Source organism: Melanerpes formicivorus, unplaced genomic scaffold (genome assembly GCF_026170545.1).
Source record: "Melanerpes formicivorus ecotype bairdi unplaced genomic scaffold, bMelFor1.0.p_v2 SCAF_14, whole genome shotgun sequence".
Taxonomy (NCBI): Eukaryota; Metazoa; Chordata; class Aves; order Piciformes; family Picidae; genus Melanerpes; species Melanerpes formicivorus.
The window spans coordinates 19,731,963-19,757,478 of NW_027142366.1; the positions used below are offsets into that span (position 1 = coordinate 19,731,963).

The 25,516-nt window shown below is 55.1% G+C and overlaps 1 protein-coding gene across 11 annotated transcripts in view; it reads right to left on the minus strand.

The window, feature by feature from the left end:
- Positions 1-483: 483 nt before the first annotated feature.
- Positions 484-25,516, minus strand: part of DNAAF8 (dynein axonemal assembly factor 8) — a 30,746-nt gene continuing 5,713 nt past the window's right edge. For 3 of the 11 annotated variants that reach the window (XM_068147351.1, XM_068147349.1, XM_068147350.1), the window contains 8 exons: positions 24,121-24,234; positions 22,993-23,116; positions 22,625-22,914; positions 21,389-21,485; positions 20,853-20,991; positions 19,852-20,043; positions 19,025-19,090; positions 13,247-16,031 (listed from right to left, as the gene is read on the minus strand). In XM_068147351.1, coding sequence (XP_068003452.1) covers positions 15,719-16,031; positions 19,025-19,090; positions 19,852-20,043; positions 20,853-20,991; positions 21,389-21,485; positions 22,625-22,914; positions 22,993-23,116; positions 24,121-24,234 — 1,335 coding nt within the window. In that variant the 3' untranslated portion in view covers positions 13,247-15,718. The other 8 variants (XM_068147347.1, XM_068147352.1, XM_068147345.1 and 5 more) reach the window with 8 other exon arrangements.

The following is a 25,516-nucleotide window of genomic DNA, read 5'->3' on the forward strand; positions in this document are numbered from 1 at the left end:
TGGCTGGAGCTGTCCCTGCTGCCTGCAGGGGGTTGGGCAGGATGCCCTTGGAGAGTGCAATCTGTGACTCTGTGACTCGGCCTCCTGAGTGATTCTGTTTGCTTTCTGAGTTGTAATCATTACAGATGAGAAGAGCCTTTGCCATGATTGGTGTTTACACTCCCACGACACTTGGAGAGGCTTCGAAGGCTCCACAGCCTCATTGTGCTGCTCTGAGCACATGCAACAAAAAGTTCCTTCTCTGCTGAGTTTCTTCTCCTGGTTAATGAGAAGCAGCTGAAATAAGGAAAAGAACTTGAATCACCTTCACCTTTGCTGTGAGCACAGGACTGGGAATCAGGAACTTGTGCCTCAGGGTCTCGGCCTGGAGAGGGCAAGAGCCTCAGTTCTTTTGTTGTGAAATGAGAGGCACAAAGGAGGCCAAAACATCACCAGCTAGGCTATTGATTACACTAATAAAGTGGATGGATCAGAAGGGGAGAGAGAGAAGAGAGAGTGAGAAGAGAGAGAGAGAAGAGGAAAGGAATTATTTTACCACACCCCTCACCCCCCAAGACAGTTTGGTTCTGTGGAGGAAAGGTGCTGCAGGAGATGCTGGGTCTGCAGAGGAAGGCTGCTGAGGCTTTGGCTGTAGGAGAGAGGTGCTCCTCTGGGCAGCCTCTTCAGCTCCAGGAGCTGAACTTAGGGCATGGAGAGAGGATTCTGCTTCTTGCAGGCTCCACGGTGGTGTCTCCCTGGTGTTTTCCTTCTCAGCAGCATTGTCCTTCTCCTGTGTTCTTCTTCATCCATGTTTCCCTTCTGTGGTTTTCTTCTGCTGTGTTTGTGGTTCTCCTGAGCCAGGTCTTTTGTACAGTTTTCAGTCCTTAGGTATGTGTCCCAGTATTGTCCCCCAGGAACCCAGGGCCCAGGTGGTGACTCCACTGTCTCAGCATCCTCCCTTTCTGGGGTACCTGGTGGGTGGAGATGATCTTGTTCCTGAGGGTTGCCTCAGTCCATTGTTGTCAGGCCAGCTGTGGTCCAGTGAGCAAGGTTATCCTTGCACCTTCCCAAGAGTCCTTCCAGTGGCTCTGCCCAATACACATCAGCCTGGGCAAGCAGCACAGGTGATTTTATCTTTGTTGAGTCACACCAGGAGAGACAAGCTTTAGTCTCTCACACTCGGTCAGAGAACAGTTTGGGTTGGAAGGGACTTGGCTCTGGCATGGAGCATTTCTCTGTGAGACTGGCAAGGGAGGAGAACAGTCCTCACCCCAGGGCCTGCTGCACTCATGGTCCCGAGCTTGCCAAACACTCTGAAGAGAAAGGGTGTAAGATTATGAAGAAACTTGAAAACAGAGTCTCAAGTGGTGGGGCTGGAAGGGAGCTCTGGAGCTCACCCAGCCAAGCCCTGCTCCAGCAGGGCACCCCCAGCACCCTGCCCAGCAGCACAGTGCCCAGGGGGGGTTGGAAGCTCTCCACACCAGCAGACTCCACAACCTCTCTGGGCAGCCTGCTCCAGGCCTCCAGCAGCCTCACCCCAAACAACTTTCTCCTCCTGCTCAGCTCCAGCCTCCTGCCTGACACTTTCTGCCCCTTGTGCTGTCCCTGGGCAGCACTCAGCAGAGCCTGGCCCCAGCCCTTTGCCTCCCCACCCTTTAGCTCTTGGTGATGACTGAAGAGATCCCCAACTCTCCCTGGCCCCACAGCAGAGGGCTTCCAGCCTCCCAGCACTGCTGTGGCCTCCTCTGGCCCTGCTCTACCAGGCCCTGTCCATGCTCCAGAGCTGCCCCAGCCCTGCAGGGAGGTCTCAGCAGGCACAGCAGAGGGGCAGAATCCCCTCCCTGCCCCTGCTGCCCACACTGCTGGGGAGCAGCCCAGGCCAGGCTGGGGCTGGGCTGGCAGCACTCAGTGCCAGCTCCAGGCCACCTCTGCACCCCCAGCACCCCCAAGGCCTTCCCCACAGGGCTGCTCCCAGCCCTTCACCCCCAGCCTGGGCTGCTGCTGATCAGGAGAATTACACAGCAGCATGGCTGTGCCAGAGAAGCCCCTTCAGAAAAGAAGAGGGACAGATTTCACCTCCTTTCATCTACAAACAGCATCCCTGATCAGAGCCCCGAGGTAGAGCCAGGAGCAGTGAATGCCATTCCAGTTCCAAGGGAGAGATTCATGGCACAAAGCCTTTCTGACTATAAATAAAGGTGACTGCCACTTGTTCCTACTCATTGTAAACTGCTGGCAGCTACTCCTCCTGCCAGCAGACACAGACCCTGTCAAAGAATGAGGCTCAAAGAGGAACAGAAATGGTTTCCTGTCCTCCCACCCTCTTCTAAACGGGGAATAGAACTCAACCATGGACATCCCATGTCACTGCTTTCTCTCCAAGTGGAATCTGAAGCATCCTGCCAATGTGACTGGAGGAGTATCTAGGACCTCTACTGGCAGCAGGTTCATGCATGTGATCCTGGGAACACTTCTTTATACTTACATTAACCTTTCCCTTAAGCAACAGCAACCAATGTTCCCATCTGTCAAGTGCATGCAGAAGGAGAGTCAGGAATAAGCCTAAACTCATTTTAGTCACTCCCAGGATATGCCAAGGAATATAAAGGAGGAAATATTTCACCTTTTCCTGGGGTCATTTCAAACTCCAGTCTGAGGAACAGCACTGAGAGCTCAGTAAAGATCCAGCTGGATCTTCCACAGCTGCAGTGCAGTGGGTAGAGGTGAGAGCCCCCGGGAATCCATCAGGCTGGGGCTCTGCAGCTTTAACTGGAAGGTTCTTGATGGCTTTTGGTGCTCATGCTGCACCCAGGAGGGCTTCCTGGTTCCAAGCAGGAGTGCAGCAACTGGTGAGGCAGGCAGCAGGCTGTTAAGGCAGGATTACAGCACATCAGCTTCTCACTGCTCTGCTTGGGCAAACAGCAGCTGAGGAGAGCCAGCCACCTGTAAACCCACCTGGAGCTGTGTCCTCAGTGCCAGAGCACACAGCAAGCAGGCACTGCTAGTGGGAAGGATGTTATCATGGAATCCTTTGGCTGGAAAACACCTTTCAGCTCCTTCAGCCCAACCATATGAGCCCTGGCCCTCAGCACCACAGCTCTACCTCTGGGAAACACCTCCAGGGCTGGGGATTCAGCCACCCCCTTGGCAGCCTGGGGCAGTGAAGAAGCTTCTTCTCATGTCCAACCTGAACCTGCCCTGGCAAAATTTTAGGGAATTTCCTCTCCTTCTGTCCCCTGAGCCTTGGGAGCAGAGCCCAAGCCCCAGCTGGCTGCAGCCTCCTCTCAGGGAGCTGCAGAGAGCAATGAGGTCTCCCTCAGCCTCCTCTTCTCCAGGCTCAACACCCCCAGCTCCCTCAGCTGACCTCTTCTCCAGACCCTTCCCCAGCTCTGTTGCCCTTCTCTGGCCCTGCTCCAGCTCCTCAATCTCCTTCTTGGAGTGAGGACCCCAGGGCTGAACCTAGGATTTGAGCTGTGGCCTCCCCAGTGCTCATCCCAGGGGCACAGTCCCTGCCCTGCTCCTGCTGGACACACCATTGCTGCTCCAGGCCAGGCTGCTGGTGGTGCCCTTGGCCAGCTGGGCACACAGGCACCATGCTCAGCCAGCTGTTGATCACATTGTTCTTTACCAAGGCAATCAAGGCCTGGAGGCTCTGCATTGCCTACTGGCATACATCCTTAGCCAAACCTGTGCCATCCCAAGCCAGGCCAGAGGCAGGAGCAGCCCCAGCTCCCCTGGCTGGCTGACTACAGCCAAAGTGCCCATAAAGTCAACCTGAGCATACAGAGCTGTGCCAGCAAATCCTTCCCCCCCAGGCTGCTATCACTGGCACCAAGTGGGAAGCTCAAGAGGGGGCCACGGAAGCAGGCTGTGTGCCAGCTAGCAGCCAGCTGTGCTGGAGAAACCTTTCCTTGGGAGCTTCATGCAGGTCGAGGGAGGTGATCCTCCCCCTCTACTCAGCCCTGGTGAGACCCCACCTGGAGTACTGTGTCCAGTTCTGGAGCCCCTATTACAAGAGGGATGTGGAGGTGCTGGAAGGTGTCCAGAGCAGGGCCAGGAGGATGAGCAGAGGGCTGGAGCTGCTCTGCTGTGAGGACAGACTGAAGGAGTTGGGGCTGTTCAGTCTGCAGAAGAGAAGGCTCCGAGGTGACCTCATTGTGGCCTTCCAGTGTCTGAAGGGGGCTACAGGAAGGCTGGGGAGGGACTGCTCAGGATCTCAGGTAGTGATAGGACTAGGGGGAATGGAATGAAGCTGGAGGTGGGGAGATTCAGGCTAGATGTGAGGAGGAAGTTCTTCCCCATGAGAGTGGTGAAGCCCTGGAATGGGTTGTCCAGGGAGGTGGTTGGGGCCCTGTCCCTGGAGGTGTTTAAGAGCAGGCTGGATGAGGCTCTGGCCAGGCTGATCTAGTGTGGGGTGTCCCTGCTCATGGCAGGGGGGTTGGAACTAGATGATCCTTGTGGTCCCTTCCAACCCTGAATGAAACTATGCTCCTCTGGATGCTGGGTGCTGGACTGCTGGGTGCAAACAGCAACGCTGGTCTTCTGCTGGGTTAAATTTAGCTGGGGCTCTAATTGCCTTAGTTGATTGCTAAGCCTTTCTTGGGTTGAGGCAGCAGGTTCATTAAGCAGAAGAGATTTTAATCTCGTTTCAGGAGCTCATTAAATACCTCGCTGCAGGAGAAGGGAGGAATGCAGGGGCCATCTGCTGGCTGCTTGGCACAGTAGTGCCGGTCACAGCCACACGGAGGCCATCCAAGAGAGACAGAAACAAGACCTGGAGCAGAGCACAAACCCACTTCGGCTCTGACCTTAGAGCAGATTTGGTGCAGGCAATAGTTGCAGTTCTTACAGTGAAGGTTTGGGAGTTGAGCTGCACTCAAAACAGTAAGGGCTAAATGCTGGCTCCAGTTACCCTCACACAGCTGCAAACAGCTGGAGGTGTCCCTGCTGCAGGCCTGCCAGGGGGTTGCACAAGTTGACCTCGGAGGGTCCCTCCCAGCCTGCTGTGATCTGTGGCTCTGTGCAGGCAGTGGCTGCCGTGGTCCAGTGCTAGGCAAGACACTTGGTCAGACCTGTTGGTGTGGCTCAGGCTGCTCTCTGAGTACAAACCACTCAGAGGATGAGTCTGAGTACCACAGGCACAAGACTTTCAGCTGCTGTGTCACAGTCCTGGGGCCTGCTCCTCACTGGGACAGTTTCAAGACTAATGTTTGACTTGTAAGTGACTCAGAGAACTGGAGCCTAGGGGCTGGGCAGCCTTTAGGGCTGGGCAGCCTTTAGGGCTGGGCAGGATAATGCTAGAAAACTTTCTCTCCCCCCTTGGACTGCAGGATTTGTTATATTTTGCAGCACCAGGCTGTTTTTCTCTCTCTCTGGACTGCCTCTGCCTTGTTTCTTGGTTCTCTGCTCCGCCTGTGACCTTGCCTGCTGGCTGCTGATCTGTTTGGGTTTGCAAGGAAGAGCAGGATAGAGAGCACACAGCCCTCCGGACCCTTTGTGGCTGGGGGGTGCATGTCTGCACAGGGAGAGATGAATTCCTGCCCCAGGGGGTGTTGTGCTGCTGCTGAGCTGTAGATGTATGCAAATAACCTTTTGTGTCAGGTTATTGCCTTTTACACCTTTGCATTTGCTGTGCTTTTGTAAATCTAATTGCATTTCCTTCCCAAGCCTGACTCAGTGTGGTAAACTTACTCCTTGGGGTAAATTCCCAGCTTGCTGGGTGGTGCAATGCAAACCACAACACTCTCCACCTTCTCCCCACCTGTAACCTGTGCTGCTTTGCTGGAGCAAAGGAGCCTTGCTGCCCAGAACCTGTTCCTTTCCTAGCTGGTACCTCAGGCTTGGGCACTCTCTTCCCCCTGAGCCAGGAATTTCACATTCTCGTGGATCTTATCCTTTTCCAATCTCCACAGAGCAAATGGAGGTTTGTTGAGTACCTCTTAGGACATCACTTCAGGGCTTTCATGTAAGCAGCTCAACAGAGGAGTGGGGAGGACACCCAAGTAGCACTGGTCAGCTGTGGGCTGGGATGCTGGGATGCTTGGAATCAGTCTGGAGAAGAGGAGGCTGAGAGGAGACCTCATTACTCTCTACAACTCCCTGAAAGGAGGCTGCAGCCTGGCTGGGCTCCTCTGCTTGGTCTCAACTGATAGAAGGAGATGCAATGGCCTGGAATGGTGCCAGGGGAGGGGTAGGTTGGAGAGGAGGAACAATTCCTATTGATATGCTGTTGACTCAGGTTTATTGCTGGCAGGGGAAGCTCTCAGCCAAAGGAGTCCCTGCTCACATCTTCACAAAGCTGAGATGAGCCCCATGCTCTGGTCAGAACCTTCCTTTCTCACTTTGAGCTTGAGGAGGGCAGACTGAGACTGGTCTGTACAGTGAAGGTGATGAAACACCGAAGAGGCTGCCCAGGGAGGTGTGCCTGTGGCACCTGTGGCCATGGTTTGGTGACCGTGGTGGTGTTGGGTTGATGGTTGGACTGGATGAGCTTAAGAGAGCTTTTCCAACCAAATTCAATTGATGTCCTTGAGAAACCCTTTGTGCTCAGCCAAGAGGGAAGAACAAGGCAGATCCCAACACTGATGCCATCACTACTGCCTTGAAAAGATCAAGACACTCATAGACCAGGAATAGAAACCACAGACACCTATTTTAGTCAGACAGGTGAAAATCAAAAGCATTTCACTGCCAACTGTGCAGATCAAGGCACCTTCTGCAGACAGAAAAATACAGGAACAGGAACTGGACCAAAAATATTCCACAGGGCTTGGCAATGAGGCTCTCACTGCTGATGCAGGGTGGCTGTCACAGGCCTTGCCCACACGATGCCCCAGCAATGCTGCTGCTGCTCAGGGTCACCCAGGGGCTGTGGCAGGGCTACCAGACTCATAGGCTTAGGTTGGAAGAGACCTTCAAGCTCATCCAGTTCCAACCCCCTGCCATGGGCAGGGACCCCTCCCACCAGCACAGGCTGCTCAAGGCCTCATCCAGCCTGGTCCTGAACACCTCCAGGCAGGAGGCAGCCACAGCCTCCCTGGGCAGCCTGGGCCAGAGTCTCCCCAGGCTCACTGCAAAGGATTTCTTCCTCCTCTCCAGTCTCAAAGTGAGAAAAAGGTCAAGGAAGATTCTGATCAGAGCATGGGGCTCATCTGAGCTTTGTGAGGATGCAAGCAGAGAGTCTTTTGGTGGAGACTTTCACCTGCCAGCAATAAACCTGAGTCAACAGCATACCAATAGAAACAAACCCAAGCAAAAACCCAGCTTGGCCTGCCTGTTGGAGAGCCAATGTGCACAGGCTGGCCAGGAAAGCTGTTTCAGCCACAGAACAGCCCTGGTAAGCCAGGCTGACTCCTCTGCATGCCTGGATGTCTCTGCTCTGTAAGCCCAAGGTGCAGGACGATGGTGATCAGGGCACTGCAGTTGCTGATACAAGGCTAGCCAACGAGGCTGCCTGGCCAAGAACAATGAGATGCCTCAGTCTGAGTCAACACATTCATTTCCCAAGCTGTTGGGCTGCATGGGGGAGATAAAAGAGAGTTTATAAGGTAGTGCTAACAAGGTGCTTCCTAATAGCTTTCCTACTCCATTATCTTGTCCTGCCATATCACAATAAAGCAACACAGAGCATCAGGCCCTGCTGCAAACACCTGCTCTGTCCCAACAGTAAAGGACCTTTACAAAAGCTAAATATTAGTTGCTGCCTGGTAAGTTAATTCCATGGCTGGATGTACAGAACCAGGGCCATGAGCACCATCTCCTGCAGTGCTTTAGCTGCCTGTGTTCAAGACCAGCTCAGGTGTGTGACTGTGGGGCTGCTGGGAAGCCTCTGGTGGGCCCTCCCTGATTTGCTGGAGAGCTGCACAGAAGCTGAACCACTTGCCCTTGGTCTCTGACTGAGCTACACCTCTGCTTGGCCTCACCTCAGCCTCACTGGGCCGTGGTGCAGCTCTGCCTCTGCCTGGCCCCACCTCAGCCACCCAAGCCCTGCCCTTAACTGACTGACTTGGCTTTGTGGCTTGATCTCAGACCCACTTCATCACTACAGACCTCCTGGAGGCTGACCCTGAATACTGTCCCTGGATCCAGTCCTGTCCCTGGCTTGACTTTCTGGTCATGATCTTGACCCTATCTCATTAGCACAGCCTCACTAGCTGGTTACCCTCAAGGGAGCTGCTCTGTTTTGCTTCAGGCTCTGCTTCTGAGCTCTTGGCCCCTTGCCTGCCTTGCTGTCCCCTGCAGCTCCTGCCTTGTCTTCCCTTACAGAGGATCCTGATCTCATAAAGAGATGAGCCTTGCAAAAGCAAGCACTGCCATCTGGATCCCACCTAATGGGGGTGTGACATGGCAATCAACACTGCCATGGTGTTCCTCTGTCACCAGAGGATGAGTGAAAAGCCAAACCCCTTTCATTCTGCACCCTGCACCTCACTGCTCTACACATTGCACAGAGCTCCTGCTCTGCCTCCCTGCTCAGCTCTGCTCCAACCCTGAACCAAGCCCTCTGCATGGTACTCTGAGGGTTCAGCCTGGGCTCACAGCCTGGAGCACACCAGTGCCCTGCTGGCCTGCAGCACAGCTGTAGATGCTAAATCCAGTGCTGAATCCCAAACAGAGAAGGACCTGGGGGTACTGATCAACAGCTGCCTAAACATGAGCCAGCAGTGTGCCCAGGCAGCCAAGAGGGCCAAGGGCATCCTGGCCTGTATTAGGAACAGTGTGGCCAGCAGGAGCAGGGAGGTCATTGTGCCCTATACTCTGCACTGGTTAGGCCACACCTTGAGTCCTGTGTCCAGTTCTGGGCCCCTCAGTTTAAGAAGGACATTGAGAGACTTGAAGGTGTCCAGAGAAGGGCAAGGAGGCTGGGGAGGGGTCTGGGGCACAGCCCTGTGAGGAGAGGCTGAGGGAGCTGGGGTTGCTTAGCCTGGAGAAGAGGAGGCTCAGGGGAGACCTCATTGCTCTCTACAACTACCTGAGGGGTGGTTGTAGCCAGGAAGGGGTTGGTCTCTTCTCCCAGGCAGCCAGCACCAGAACAAGAGGACACAGTCTCAAGCTGTGCCAGGGGAGGTTTAGACTCGAGGTGAGGAGGAAGTTCTTCACCGAGTGAGTCATGGAATGTGCTGCCCAGGGAGGTGGTGGAGTCCCCATCCCTGGAGGTGTTCCAGAGGGGATTGGATGTGGCACTTGGTGCCATGGTCTAGTCATGAGGTCTGTGTTGATAGGTCGGACTCAGTGATCCTCGAGGTCTCTTCCAACCTTAGTGATACTGTGAGACTGTGATGCAATGGTGGGAAGAATCAGAGCGAATCATCAAAGCTGGAGAAGACCTCCATGATCATCAAACCCAACAAATAGCCCAGCACTGCCAGGGTACCACTGAGCCACGGCCTGCTCCTGCTCCTCGATGTCCTCCTTGGAGTGAGGGGTCCCAAACTGAACCCAGGATTTGAGGGGTGTCCTCACCAGTGAGCTCATGCCAGTCTTAAGTTTTACTGAGGGTTTGGGTGGTGGAGTGGATCAGGATTTCAAAATCCAGCTCCTCCAGGCATCTCTAAACTGACTGCAGAAAGATTTGGACACCTAAGGACTCAGACTGGGCAGGCAGAGTTCGTAGAACTGAAGCCACTGATTTCAAAGCTTGGTACTTGCACATCTTGAAACTCCCAGCAGGTGCCTCAGCCCCTCCTGGGGATGCTGCAGGACAGCTCTTCACCACCTGCACTCTTTGGAGTTGACCTTCCTCTGCCCAGTGTTTCCCTCGGCATGCAGCTGACTGCAGAGCTTGACTGAAGGAGGTTCAGCAGCAGGGACAGCAGCAGACCAGCTGAATGTCACTGCTGGGACAAGAACTCTCATGGAATCCTACATGCAGCTTCAGGTGTCCTGCCCAGCACCTCAGCCACAGGGGCTGCACAGTTTCTAGCCTTGCCCTCTGACCACTATTCAGTCCAATTCTTTATGTACATGACTGCCTCTGCTCTGCTGAGACCTCACCTGCACTGCTGGCTCCAGCTCTGCAGCCCCAACACAAGAGAGACACAGACCTGATGGAGAGAGGCCAGAGGAGGCCAGGAAAATGACCAGGGAGCTGGAGAACCTCTCCCACAAAGGCTGAAGGAATTAGGGTTATTCAGCCTGGAGAAGAGAAGGCTGCAGGGAGACCTCAGAGCTGCAGTTCAATCTCTGCAGGGCAGCTGCAGGCAGCTGGGGAGGGACTGCTCAGAAGGGGCTGTGGGGATAGGAGCAGAGGCAATGGTTTGGAACTGGAGCAGGGCAGAGTTAGGTTGGACAGCAGGAGGGAGCTCTGCAGAGGGAGGCTGGGGAGACTCTGGCACAGGCTGCCCAGGGAGGTGCTTGAGGCCTCATCCCTGGAGCCATTGAAGGTCAGGCTGGCTGTGTCCCTGGGCAGCCTGCTCTGGCTGGAGCTGTCCCTGCTGCCTGCAGGGGGTTGGGCAGGATGCCCTTGGAGGCTCCCTCCCAGCCCAGGGCAGTCTGTGAACCAGAAAGGGTCAGAGGAATGCTGCAAATGATGACAAATGCTCCAGATGTGAGCAGTTCTCATTGCCAACACCAAAAGCAGTCCTGTGGCAGTGTGCTGCTCCCTCAGACACATGGCAAGTTCTTTGAACCTCCTTAGATGCAGATACTTGATATTTTCCCTCAGATGCAGTCACCAAATTACAGCTTCTTAGGTTTGAAATGTCAAAACATTCCAGTTTTGCTGTCTTCCCAGACGCAGCAAAGGGGAGAAATGAAAGCAAAGCCTGCTCTAATTCAAAGGGAAAATGCTGCTGTCAAGCTGAGCTTCAGGCAGTGTCACAAGGCAGTGTTGTGGCTGATGCTGATCCATTTTCCACTCCTCAGTTTAATGATGAATCCCTCTGCAGAAGCCCTGAGAGCAGGCTTGGCCAAGGAACACACCTGCCAGGGGTTGTGCTGATGTTGTTTCCCTCAAGCAGGCTGGCAGTTAGTTGTCTAAATGCTGGGCCATGCCCATGCTGCCCTGACTGCCTGGCAGTGATGCCCTTAGGTCCATTCCAAGCATATTTGCATCACAGGATGCCAGGCTGAAAGGGACCCCAGGGCTCATCTGGTCCAACCTGTCCAGGTGAGGTGGATCTGAAATGAGCTGACCCAGCAGCAGTGCACCTGAAGCTTCAAACTGTCCTAAGGAGGGGCCTCCACTGCTGCCCTTGGAGATTATTCCAGTGTCTGACTGTGCTCGTGGGACACATTTTTCCCTGGAGTCCAATGGGAATGTCCCCAGCAGTATCTTGTCCCCACCAGCCCTTGTCTTCTCCTGGCACTCCCTGTACCAAGGGAGTCTCATCCTCCACTGCTCAATAGTGACAAGGTCTGCCCTCAGCCTTCTCTCCTCCAGGCTGAGCCACCCCACTTCTCTCAGCCTGTCTCTCCATGCAGGGCTGCCAGGCCTGTGCTCATTCCCATGGCCTTCTCTGGTGTGACTGGTTGAGGCTGTGCCTTTAAGCAAGGGACAGTGCTGGGACACTCAGGCTGAATGCTTTGTAAACAAAGACATTTCATTGGCAGATTGGTAGAACACAGCTCTAAGTTTTAGTGCAGTTGGAATCCTGTTCAGTTCCTCTCTGTTCTCCCTTTCCAGCCTGTCTGCTTCTGGGCAACGAGCTGGAGCTCTGACCCTGGATACCAGAGAAGCGCTAATCCTGCCGGCGCTTGGAGGCCTAATGAGAGCTTTCTCCCTTCCTAACTGCCTTTTCTCTCTCCAGCCCTCTCTGGGAACAAAGGCAGGTAGGGGAGAGAGGGGGGTGCAGGGGGGGAACCCTCCTCTGTCTGGAGGAGGGGCTTTTGTTCCTGTGTTTTTCTTTGCTGTATATTTCTGTATCTACCTTGTAAATGCTGTAGATACTGTGTGTAGCCAACCTGCACTCCCTAGATTGCCTGTGAATGGAGCAGTCCTTTGCTTCTCCCACTGAGCTAGCTGTGCTTGCTTTCTGTTGGGGGGGAGGGAGAGCTAGGCCTTCTCTCTCAACCCACTACATCTGGACACTTCCCACCCTCTCCACATCTAAATTTATGTTCATTGGGGACCAAACCTGCAGGCACTGACCAGTGCTGAGCTCTGCCCTTTTGGTGCAGCCCAGCATCCTGCTGGCTTGCTTTGCCCCTGCAGCTCACTGCTCACCCATGCTGAGTAGTCCACCACGACCCCCAGGTCCTTTTCCATGGGGTGGATCCCAGTCTGAGCTGCACTCCTGGCTTATGCACTCCCTGGTGCAGGACCCTACACTGTAGAGCTTCACAAGTTTCTTGCTAACCCCCCCTGCTTCAGCCTGTCCTGGCCTTGCTGGAGGGTGGCTCTCCCTTCTGGACTGTCAGCCTCCTCGCTCATTTTGGTGTCATCTGCAAACTTCATCAGGCTGCTGCTGCTTCCAACACCCAGATGGCAATGTAGTTACAGCAGGACTGCAGCACAGGTACACCTTGAGCCATATCTGGAGCCACCACATTCCCATGTCCCTATCCTCTCCTGATTGGCTTCAGTGCAGCAAAGATGGAAAAGGACTAAGCCAGAGAACATAACACAACACTCAGTGCAGTGTCAGGAATGGGCCAGCAAAGCTCAGCTCTGATGATGATGGAGCAGCTTAACTGGAGTTTGGTGGCACCCCCCAGCAGAGTGGGACAGGAGCAGGGCTGAGGGAGCTGGGCTGAGGGAGCCGAGCTGAGGGAGCCGGGCTGAGGGAGCCGGGATGAGGGAGCCGGGCTGAGGGAGCCGGGATGAGGGAGCGGGGATGAGGGAGCCGGGATGAGGGAGCGGGGATGAGGGAGCCGGGATGAGGGAGCCGGGATGAGGGAGCGGGGATGAGGGAGCGGGGATGAGGGAGCCGGGATGAGGGAGCCGGGATGAGGGAGCGGGGCTGAGGGAGCGGGGCTGAGGGAGCCGGGATGAGGGAGCGGGGATGAGGGAGCCGGGATGAGGGAGCGGGGATGAGGGAGCCGGGATGAGGGAGCCGGGATGAGGGAGCGGGGATGAGGGAGCCGGGATGAGGGAGCCGGGATGAGGGAGCCGGGATGAGGGAGCCGGGCTGAGGGAGCCGGGATGAGGGAGCCGGGATGAGGGAGCGGGGCTGAGGGAGCGGGGCTGAGGGAGCCGGGATGAGGGAGCGGGGATGAGGGAGCGGGGATGAGGGAGCCGGGATGAGGGAGCGGGGCTGAGGGAGCCGGGATGAGGGAGCCGGGATGAGGGAGCGGGGCTGAGGGAGCGGGGATGAGGGAGCCGGGATGAGGGAGTGGGGCTGAGGGAGCCGGGCTGAGGGAGCGGGGATGAGGGAGCGGGGATGAGGGAGCCGGGATGAGGGAGCGGGGATGAGGGAGCCGGGATGAGGGAGCCGGGATGAGGGAGCCGGGATGAGGGAGCCGGGATGAGGGAGCGGGGCTGAGGGAGCCGGGATGAGGGAGCCGGGATGAGGGAGCGGGGATGAGGGAGCGGGGATGAGGGAGCCGGGATGAGGGAGCGGGGCTGAGGGAGCCGGGATGACGGAGCGGGGCTGAGGGAGCCGGGATGAGGGAGCGGGGATGAGGGAGCCGGGATGAGGGAGCCGGGATGAGGGAGCAGCCTGTGCAGTGCATTGGCCTTGCCAGAGCAGGCTGACACAAACCCAGCTGTCGGTCCTTTACTTCTCTGGAGGAAAGGAGGCTGAGGGTACACCTTCTCTACAGCTCCCTGAAAGGAGGCTGGAGCCAGGTGAGGGTCAGTCTCTTCTCCCTGGTAAAAATCAATAGGATGAGAGGAAATGGCCTCAAGTTGCACCAGGGGAGGCTTAGGTTGGAGATCAGGAAGAATTTCTTCACTGCAAGAGTGGATAAGCCCTAGAAGAGGCTGCTCAGGGCAGCAGTGGAGTGTCTGTGCCTGGAAGTGTTGCATCAGGTGTGGTGCTGAGGGCTGTGGTTTAGTGGTGACCTGACAGTGCTGGGTTAACAGTTGGACTTGATCTCAGAGGCCTTATCCAGCCTTTGTGATTCCCTGACTCTCATCAGTGCTAGAAACCCAAACTCTCCACCTGCAGAAACCCAGCAGTCAATTGCCCCCAAGCCAAACAAGTCTGAAGGGTCCAGCTCAGGGCTGCAAGCTCCTTCAACTTCTGCCCTGCCAGAAGAGCTTTGTTACTGCTCTGAGCCCAAAGAAATGATAGTGCTGCACTCCCTGACATGTTCTGACAAGTGGTGACAATCTACCTGGAGACCAGAACTCCAGGAAGCTGGGGGGGTGGGGGGTGTCTCACTGCCCAGCTCCACACCAGGACTCTCAGCCTCACTCTTTCCTGTCTCCTATGACACAGTGACAAGTTCCCCCTGAACCTCCCCTTCCACCTCTCCAGATTTTGGTGTCTGCAGGAAGCTTTCCCCTGCCATCTCCATGGCAAATGTTAAGTTCCATTCCATCCAAACTCTTCAAGCCCCAGGTGCCTCAGCAATAATGAGAAGAGCAAGAAGGACAACTGCTGCTCCTTCCAAGCCTTGTGAGCACCAGGAAACAGCACAGCTGCTTGCCCAGCCACGCTCTGCACCTCTGCTGCAGCTCAGCAGACAAAGTGGAGCTTTATGGGAGTGCTGGAAGCAAGGAGCTCTAATGTCAGGAATCCCCTAGAGAAACAAAGCCTGCAGCCAAGCCTCTGCCATTTCAGCCAAGTACACAGCAGCTGCAGGGCCAGAGTGGCTGGGGTTTGACACTGAAGGAGCAACAGTCTCTAGAGCAGGCAGGCTCCAAGCCTTGCAAGGGCTCCCATCTCCAAGTCTCAATGTTAAATTTCACTCTGAAAATAGCAGGCAGAAAATAACCTTTGAAGAGTCAGCACAGTGGAGCTCCACAAAGAGCTGGGCAGGTGCAGGAGGCACCTGATTTCACTTTGAAATTAGACCTTCTGCAGAATCCACTACAGGAAGCCCAGGGAGGCAGGGGCCCACAGAACTCTGCTGTTTCCTCAGCTGATACCATTCTGATTTCTCTCTGCTTGTTCAACCTTTTCAGTGCAGTCCTGTGGGATAACCCAGTCCTCAGGGTCTGCTTTGTCCTGAACTCTCACACTCTCTTTCAAGCCAAAAAGTCAGACTTGCTTTGTCTGGGGGCAGCAAACCCAGCAGTTACAAGGGCAGGCATGGTGACACCTTCCAGTTTGTAAAGGGCTTAAGCTGGGAAACAGAAGAAACCACTTTGCAGCTCTCCTGAGGGCACAACAGAAAATAAGTTTCAGTGAGACTGGAGGGAAAGCTTTCCCGTTGTAGGGCTAATTAAGCAGTGAAATGCACAACCTAGGAGTCAAGGAATCCTCACCCCTGAGGATTTCAAGACCAAGGGTGTACAAAGATCTGCCCAGAAGGGATTAGGTTTTACCTGACTCTGGACTGGTACAGGGAGACAGCCCCTTCCAGACCCATCCTCTCTACTGTTCTTCAGAAAGGAGCCCAAGACCTTCCTATCCTCCTCTCAGACAGGATAACCACTACAGCAAAGGGCCAGAGTCAGTGTGTCACAAGTTGCCATAGCTTGTCTAGTCCCAGCCAGCTCCCTGAGCCCACTCTGGCTGCCTCTGCACCTTTAAGCAACCTGCTTGGCTGCCTCTGCAGGTACCAAAGCAGCCCTCCCTTTGCTTTTGGATCTCAAACCATCAGACAAGCCATGATCAGCACCACTGACAGCTTTGCTGCTGGGATACCTTGGCAGGGCTGTGGGAGCCAGAGGAGACTCTGGAGCAGCTCCTCAATTTGGAGCCATCTCAGCAGCCATTTGGTTTCCTTTTCCCAGGTCAGCTCCCCTGGCCCTGTGGATGAACACAGGAGGAGTTCTTTCCTCTCTCTGCAGTCTCAGTTTCCTGGGAATCACTTCAGCTGTCTCTTCAAAGTACTGGGTCTGACTTAGTTGAGGGGAATCTTTCTTTGCCAGGCTTTCTGGATCCTGTTTTGAGCCTTCAAGTTTTCCAGCTGGGGTGGATGGTTGAGGAAGGAGCTCTGAGGCTTCTCTGCAGGCTGCATGGAGTTGTTGCAGCAGGAGGCTTTTCCCTGAGCAATTCCTCCTGCAAGGGAAACAAAGCCTGATTTAATCAAGATAAAGTGCCACAGGAATAGATCCAAACTGAGAGAGGCTCAGCTAGTGGCAGCTCAGAACAGGGACTGAGCTTCTACACAACCAAGAGCTGTTGGTAACAGCAGCACAAAGCACAGAACTGACCCTACCTGCCACTGACTCACTGCTTCTGCATCTCAGACCACTCACACCTACTGCAAAAGCCCTCAACAAACAGACTGCTGGCATGGGGCTCAGAGCCTATGATTGCTGTCCCCTTGGGATACAGGAACTGGGATTCAAATACAGCCAGAGGAAAAGTTCTGTTAATACTCATGGAATCACAGCCTTGGCAGGCTTGGAAGAGACCTTCAAGCTCCTCCAGTTCCAACTCCTACCATGAGCAGGGGCACCTCCTCCTAGCCCAGGATGCTCCAGGCCTCGTCCAGCCTGGTCCTGAACACCTCCAGGCAGGAGACAGCCACAGCCTCCCTGGGCAGCCTGTGCCAGAGTCTCCCCAGCCTCACTGCAAAGGATTTCTTCCTCCTCTCCACTCTCAGTCTCCTCTCTCCCAGCTCAAAGCCATTGGCCCTGGGCCTGGCACTCCCAGCCCTTGTCCCAAGTCCCTCCCCAGCTCTCCTAGTGGCTGCTCTAAGGTCTGCCTGGAGCCTTCTCTTCTCCAGGCTGAACAGCCCTCTGATCATCTTGGTGGCCTCCTCTGGTCCTGCTCCAGCAATTCCATGACCTCCTTGTGATGGGAGCACAACATAAATCTTTTGGTTAGGCTTTTTGGCTTAGTTTCACCCCTGTCTCCTGCAGCCAGTGAGACTGCTGAGCTGCCAGCAACCACAGTGCTGTGGTGGTGGTGTGCTGTGAGACAGCATGCAGTGATGTGAAGGGCAGAGATGCTGCTTTTGGCTTGCAGCTCTGATCACTGATGGAAGGCTGCAGCTCAGTCAGTTTACAGCAGCTCATCTGCTGATTGCCAGCAGATGATGCACCTCCCATTGGTGATGACTGAGAAGGAGCCAGAGTGAGTAACAGCTTGAGCTGGGTGTTAGTGATGTGGCTGTGTGGATGAACACACAGCACCACACTGCTGTGCTCAACCAAACCTCTGCTTCTCAGAACAAAGAACAAAGAGGTGGAGGGGCTTCTCCCTTCAGAAGGGTCTCACTGCTCCTGCCCTCATACCCAGAACCACCAAATCAGCTTTGGATGGACTTGTGGTAGTCTACTAGCTGCTGGTACCTTTAGGAGAGCAGCCTACAACCTGAGCCTCCAGGGGCAGCCCAAGAACACATTGTCCAGGCTAAGTGCCTGGAAATCAAGAGGATCAAGGGTATTGCACTGCAGAACATGGAGCCCTGGCCAAGAAGTCCATCCATAGAATCACAGAATTGGTTGGGGTGGAAGGGACCTTCAAGCTCATCCAGTTCCAACTCTTGCCATGGGCAGGGGCACCTCCTCCTAGCCCAGGTTGCTCAAGGCCTCATCCAGCCTGGCCTTGAATGCTTCCAAGCTTGGAGTCACCACAGCTTCTCTGGGCACCCTGTTCCAGTGCTCCACCACCCTCATGGGGAATAATTTCTTCCTAATGTCTCATTTGAAACCAGTTTCTTCCAGTTTAAAGCCCTTACCCCTCATCCTGTCACCACTGCGGTGAGAGTGAAACTGGCACTCACACATTGCACTGGGCTGGGAGGGAGCCTCCAAGGGCATCCTGCCCAACCCCCTGCAGGCAGCAGGGACAGCTCCAACCACAGCAGGCTGCCCAGGGGCACAGCCAGGATGACCTTCAATGTCTCCAGGGGCAGGGCCTCAAGCACCTCCCTGGGCAGCCTGTGCCAGAGTCTCCCCAGCCTCCCTCTGCAGAACTCCCTCCTGGTGTCCAACCTAACTCTGCCCTGCTCCAGTTTAAAATCACTGCCCCCTGTGAAGGAGTCCTGCCCTGCTGAGACCAAGAGGCTTTACTTAGAAACACAACTGAGTAACACTTGCAGGCATTTAATTTGTGCATGCTCATTAGCAACACCAAACCAAATCAACCTGCAGTCAGCTCAGCTCTGCACCACTCCAGATTTACACAGATGCAGCTTCTGCCTTTGCATCAGAGCCAGAGGTCCCCAGGCAGCAGCTTGTCCCTGCTTGCTGCTGGCTTTGGGTTAGCTGTCAATGACACTGAGTGTTCAGCCTCCACCCCTGGGCAAACCATTTCTGCTTCCAGGCCACGGGAGTTCAGGTGGCTGGCACAGCACCACGAGTGCTCTGCTTGCCCTCTGCACTGCTGCCATGTCAGCTTCCATGCAGCAGGCTTCTACATGTGAGCCACAGGAAGGTGTTTAAAGCTTGACAGGCCTGCTTCCCACCAAACATCTAACAACCTGTGGGTAGGAATCAAGCCCTGAGTTTAGCAACAGGAAAAGGCTGACAGCTGTGTCTGGAGGAGAATTTACAGCTTAGGATTCCACCCCTCACACTCCCAACCCTTTCCTTTCTTCCTCTCCCTCCCAGTTAAGGAGAGCTGAGAGCATCCCTGCCCACACAGTGTATTCAACATTTTCTCTCAATCAACATCTTCTCTAGCCTGTGTTATTAGCTCTAAAAATAAAGGTTTGGCTGAGTCAACTCCCTACAACACTCTCAGAGCTGGGCTCTGAGTCACTTCAAACCCAGTCCTCATGTCACTCAAGTCTGGAGGAAGGGGCAGGTTCTCCAGGCACCCAGCTCTGCTCTATCTGCCTTTGAGCCAGTCCAGGAGCAGGGTGCTGCACTGCCCCAAGGAGCAACAGCTTCTGCATCTTTCCCATGCCACAGAACGGAGTGATATGCTGGGGCCAGACTGCAGCACCTTCCTGACAGTGCTTTTGGCAGCCATGCAGCCCAGGAAGGAGACACTTCAGCAGGGGTGCACTCTCCGGCCACTGACCAGGCTAATGGCTCCAGTGCAGAAGTTAACCTTGCACCACCTGAACTAGGGCCCTGGGAAAGAAAGAACCTCACCTTCTCCTTGCTGCTTGGTCCTTAACTGCCATTGTCTCCTCTTCTTCACTGGAGCTGTTGCTTGCACTGTGAAGCAAAGCAGAGCAGTTAACTCTCTTCCCACTGGGGGCTGGCTGCTCGTCATTTCTGGGCTGCAGATTTAGGGCCACTATGAAAGAGAGAGAGAGACTTTCAGGAGAGATCATAGAATGGTCTGGGTTGGATAGGACCTCCAAAGGTCATCTAGTCTAAGCCCCTGTAGTCAGCAGGCTCTCTCCAGGTGCTATGAGCAGTTCACACTGCAGCAGAGAGTAACCCAAGCACTACACCCAGATGTGCCAGCTGTTGGCTGCTCAGTAACTGCAGGGTTTCTTCTGCTGGTTTCTTCCAGGCCTTGCTGCAGCAAGCATGCACCCTGAGAAGGAAGCAAGCAGCCACCTCAGCCACCATTAGCTCTTGGGAAAAGGACAATCTCTGCCAAGATCTGTTGCAAGATGAGAAGAATTCAGCCCCCTGTAAGAGGAGGCAGAGAGGGGAAGCTGTCCCTCCTGTGCTGTCAGTGCTCCCCCCTGCAGGCTGTGCAGTCACTGCCCACTCCAGTGCAGCCAGACTTGCTGCTGTCCCTGGATGGTCTGCAGCTGCTGCCTGTGCTGCCCACACCCCCACACTGCCTTGCTCTGAGAGTTGTTCTGTCCTGAGAACACATCTGTGCTCCTTACTGAGGCCACCAAGGTGTGCAAGAAGGGAACACTTTGAGCTACATTTCCCAAGCACCAGATGCAGAAAGAAGGTTTCTGTTTCCCAGGTTTTAGTCCTTACTTCTCACCAGCAACAGAGCCAGGACTTACCTCAGGTACCCATCAGAGATTGCTAACTTCTGTGCTTGGGCTTCTCTCAGACCTGTGCACACAGCTCCAGGCTCTGGCAGACACTGGCAGCTCATCCTGGCTCTTCTTGGAGAGCTTGGTGAAGATGAGAGCATGGCAACAGCCCTGCATAGGGAACACTCTTTCAGCATGTCCTTATCCAGACAAGAAGTCCTGCAGGGTGTGGATTATGATCAGAATTGGAATGTGAAAGGAGCTTTGTGCCTGGCTGCTGTACAGATTCACCCCCTGCTATCTGCCTGCCATCCACCACCTTTCCAAGTTGGACTCAAAGATTCAGCTTCCCCTGAGAATCCAGACCACAGGCAGCAGCAGGAGGGACAGTGAGCTCTCCAAGAGACAGCATCAGAAGAAAGGCAGGCAGAGAGTTATGGTACCAAAGAGCATGCAGGTTTGAAGAGGCCAGCAGCAGCCAGCAAAAGCAGGCCCCTGGCTGCTCTCTGCCCTGAAGGATGGAATAGAATTGCCAGAGGAAGCAAAGTGCAAATCAGCTCAGTGGCTCTCCCTGCCCTGCCACCTTCCCCTCCACAGGCTTGTTTCACTGGTGGTCCCCCTGTGCTGCCACACTGATGCTGTTCCCTCCACAGAGGCTGGAAATCCACCTTCTTCACACAGAGTGCTGCAGGCCACACTGACATCCCCACTTCATCCTGGATAGCTGGGGAAAACTGAGATAGCAGCAGGAGAAACTGGTCCCTAGATGATAAAAGCTGTGGCCATGACAATTTGCTCAGCCTTGCCTGCCTTCCCCACTTGTCTCCAGACAGAGCTGGTGGCTGCTGGAGGGGGCTGAGGTGACTTGCTGAATGGCTGAGTCTCAGATGTCTCCTGTAACAGCCCTGTGGCATAGTGCAGCTAAACCAGCAGCCTTCTGCAGAGGCTACAGAGAAAAGCACTATGAGGTGCAGGGATCCCTGCTGGCAGCCATGAGCACCTAGTGCTCAGTACAGAACAGGACCTACTTATTCTCCTGCTGCTCTGGAGAGGAGGAGAGCTTGGCTGATGGCCAGCTGCAGTGTGGAGACACTCTGCTGGACTGCCTGGCACACAGCTCTTCTAGCTTCTCCTGCAGCTGATTCTCAGATTTACTCCAGGAGGTATCTGTGGAAGATCAAAGAGTGTCAGCAGTTGTGGTCTTCTGCCATGGCTCACCCAACGCCTCCTTTCCCCATTTCCACACTGTCCCTTTGCCTCCAGCCTGTCAGAAGGGGAAGGATAAAGTTACTCTTGTCACCTGGCTCTAAGTCACTTCAAACCTTCACCCATCTTGCCTGGCTCTCTCTTGCTCTCTCTCAGCCACAAAGTAGGGTTTCAAGCTATGAAAGCAAGATGAGCTCTTGAGGAAAGCTAATCAGAAATGGTTTACAGAGGCATTCAAACCCCAGCGTGGCTTCAGCAGTCAAGATGATGCTGCAGGGAATGACTTCAGCACAGGAACCTGAGCTTTATTCCTTGTTAGAGCCTTTCAGCAAAGCTGGCATCAATTTAGCAATGTTACCATGATCTGCTGAGGACAAAGCAGCTTCTGTCTGAGTGTTATCTCTCTGCTGCTCCAGCTCCTCAGGATCCTTGCCTTGATCCCATTTCTCCATCTTCTGAAAGAAGATAGATGAAGTGTGATGGAAAATTCACTCCCAAAAGACTGCTACAAACTAAAACTCCCTTTGATTCACAGCCTTTGCAGCAATGCCATCAGATTCCTCTGGCACCCAGAAAGAGTCCCAGAGCCCCAGCAGGGTGAGGCTGGAAGGCAGCTCTGGAGCTCCCCCACCCAAGCCCTGCTCCAGCAGGGCACCCCCAGCACCCTGCCCAGCAGCACAGTGCCCAGGGGGGGTTGGAAGCTCTCCACACCAGCAGACTCCACAACCTCTCTGGGCAGCCTGCTCCAGGCCTCCAGCAGCCTCACCCCAAACAACTTTCGCCTCCTGCTCAGCTCCAACCTCCTGCCTGACACTTTCTGCCCCTTGCTGTCCCTTGTGCTGTCCCTGGGCAGCACTCAGCAGAGCCTGGCCCCAGCCTCTTGCCCCCCAGACACCATATTTATAAACATCAATAAGGTCTCCTCTCAGTCTTCCCCAGGCTAACCAACCCCAGGGCTCTCAGCCTTTCCTCCTCAGACAGATGTTCCAAGCCCTTCATCATCCTCACTGCCTCTGTTGGGCTCTGTCCAGTACATCTATCCCTGCCCAGCCCAGAAGTGTCCCCAGTTGTGCAGGTCTCTGATTCTATAGGAGGCCCTGAACAGCAATGCCATGTTCATGCTCTGTGCTGATGAAGCCCTTCTGACCTTCCAGATCAAGCAGAGCTTTAGAGCTGCAGCCCTGAGGGGGGGCATGGACACAGTTAGCACACAGGAGCTGATCAGCCTACAGGCCTGGCAGAGACTGAAGGCCCCAGGACCAACCCAGCCTACCTTCTTTTTCCACCCTCAGCAGGTGCTGCAGGAAAGACCAGATGGTGGGAGCAGAGGAGGTCCCTGTCTGCCCTGGGACAGACACTGTGAGTGGCTTTCTTGAGTGAGACCCAGGACCCATGTGCTGGCCCAGGGCTTCTGCTGCCTGTATGAGCTTTGACTGACAGGCAGCTGGTAGAGACAGGACCCCACAACCCCCAAATTCTGGCTGACAAAAGCAACCAAGAGCACTGTGGTAGGGCAGAATTTGGCACTGCAGCTCTTTTTTGTGCCCTCTGCCCCACAAACAGCACTCCAAGAGCTCTTATTTGGGCCACTTACCTGCAGAGACAAGTGGGGCAGCTCTTGGAGACAGCCCTCTAAGGAAGGTTTCTCCTCAGCAGCTCTTTCTGCACTGCTGTTAATGTCATGTGAGGGAGGCTTGACTCTGAGCTCTGAGTGGCCTGGTGATGGCTCCAGAAAGATTTTGGAGAGGATCTTTGTCTTTATCAGCTTCCTCCTCTCTTTGGCAGACCCCAGCCCTTCCACAGACAGTGCTGTATTGAGCCAAGAGTTCCCTCTTTCCATGGCCTGTTCCCTGCCTAGTTCTTCTGCAAGGTGATCCCTGGAATCTGCAAGAGATTCATCAAGAGCAGCTTCTTTCTGGCTCAGAATCCCTTTAGTGTGGGCAGCAAGACTGGAAGTCTCACCTTGAATCATTTGTGTATCTTCTTTTGCAACAACTTGGGCACCTTCTGGGTGTTTCTGAAAGCAAAACCCTTCCAGATCTCCATTCCAGACCTCCCATGGGTGTCCTTCTGCTTCCTGTGTTAGCTGCAGGTGGGAAAAAATACACACATGCAGAAAGCCACATCCCCCTGAGCCTTCACAGCTGGCAGTCAAAGAAGAGTGACTGTAAGGGTCAGCTGCACTGCAGGCACCATCTGGGACCACCACACACCATAGGACCAGGGAAAATGGCCTCAAGCTGCCCCAGGGGAGGTTCAGGTTGGACATGAGAAGAAACTCCTTCCCTGGAAGGGTTCTCAGTACCTGGCCCAGGCTGCCAGGGGGGTGGCTGAGTGCCCAGCCCTGGAGGTGTCTCCCAGAGGCAGAGCTGTGGTGAGAGGGCCAGGGCTCAGCCCCAGCCTGGGCAGAGTGAGAGATTGGTTGGGCTGGAGGAGCTGAGAGGGCTTTGGCAGCCATGACAATGCTGTGGTTCTATAGCCTACAAGGTCAGACAGCACTGGGCTGGAAGGGCCATCCTGAGGTCACCCAGACCAACTCCCCTGCAGTCAACAGGCACATTCCCAACTAGAGCAGGCTGCTCCCAAACTGGGAAGGGTGGCTGATAGCCCAGCAGGCTGTGCTGCCATCCATCATGACCTGGCCAGGATGGAGAGCTGGGCAGAGGGAGCCTCATGAAGTTCAAGCAGGGTAAGGGTAGAGTGCTGCACCCAGGGAACAACCCCCTGCAGCAGCACAGACTGGGGGGGGCTGCTGGGAAGGAGCTCCATGGAGTGAACAAGAACTCTCTCATGAACAATGGCTGAGAGCCCTGGGGCTGAAAGCCTGGAGCAGAGCAGCCCCAGAGAGGATCTGAGCAATGCTCAGCAGGAGCTAAAGGAGCTGGGGGGGCAAGAAGCTGGGGCCAGACTCATCCAGACTCATTCCAGGCTCTGTCATTCTGTGACAGAATGAGGAGAGAGGCTGTGGGGGGAGAAGGGGCTGGGGACTCTGCCCTTCTGGCACACAGCTCGGTGTCAGGTAACAGCAGCTGCCCCACTGGAGACCACCAGAGCAGAGGGGCTGCAGTATCATGGCCTGCACTCTACAACCTGCATTCCTAAGTCTTCCAGGGAGAACTCCAGCAGCTCCTCTGACAGCTCAGGAAGGAAGCTGGGCTGCTCCCGGTGGTAGATGTAGAGCTCTGCATCGCCCTCAGAGTCTGACTGCAAGCAGAGAGAAATCAAACCAGAGCTGGCAACACTCACCTGGCTCCCAGCTCTGCCCGCACTGACCCTGGGCTGTCTCTGCCTGCCTAGGCCAGAGACAGGAGTCTCTTCTGCAGGAGCACTGACACCCAACCCCAGCAGCCTCGAGGGGCCTGAGATCTGAGCAAGCTGCAGAACCCTGCCCAAGGCTGGGCTGTGACTGGCAGCCTCTGAGCAAAGGCATGACAGACTCCCAAGTGGCTCTCTGCCCTACCTCAGTCACCACCACAGAGCGGCCAGAGCAGCAAGGGCAGCTGGGAGGGGGAGCACAAGGGCCTCACCAGGCAAAGCCCAGTCCCACAGCACTGAAGGGCAGCAAGTGGGTGGTGAAAACAGCTCATCAGGCAATGGTGAGGAGAGGAGGGAGGCCACAGACCACGCCTGGAGGACATTCAGAGGTAACAACCTGGATGAAGCAGGATGAGCCAAAAAGCAGAGCCCCTCCAACACAGCCCAGCCCAGGAACAAAGGCATGGAGCTGAGGTCAAGAAAGCAGCTGGGCATGTGGGTGGGAGCCCCAGCTGAGGCTGGGCAGGGCCATGAGGGCTTGAGATTGCCACAGGACTCCCCCAGCCACTCCAGAATCCAGAGCAGCACAGGGCCTCAGCTGGACAGGGGTTAAGCAGCTTGGAACATTCTGGAGGCTTTTGAGGCCCTCCTGGATGTGGTCTGCTCTGACAAGAGGCTTGGACTTGATAACCTTCAGAAGTCCCTTCCAACCCCTACCAGCCTGTGACCTGAGGTGCCTCCCTGTGCACAGACCACAGTGAGCTCAGGCAGGACACAGCTGCTGCTTGCCCCTCTGCTTCCCATGGGATCATTTCCACTCTGGAGAATCCTCTCTCAGCCTGCTGGAATTAATTCTTCTTAGCAAACTGCAGCAGAACTTCCTTCCCCTTAATAAATTGGCTCTCGGGGTAACCAAAGCACTGCAGGGCACAGAGCAGCTTTGTCAATCCCCTTTGGGAATGAGGAGCACACCCACTGAGGTCACAGGTCTCAGATGCATCCACAGATTGCACTGGATTGGAAGGGAGCCTCCAAGGGCATCCTGCCCAACCCCTGCAGGCAGCAGGGACAGCTCCAGCCAGAGCAGGCTGCCCAGGGACACAGCCAGGCTGAGCTTCAATGGCTCCAGGGATGAGGCCTCAAGCACCTCCCTGGGCAGCCTGTGCCAGAGTCTCCCCAGCCTCCCTCTGCAGAGCTCCCTCCTGGTGTCCAACCTAACTCTGCCCTGCTC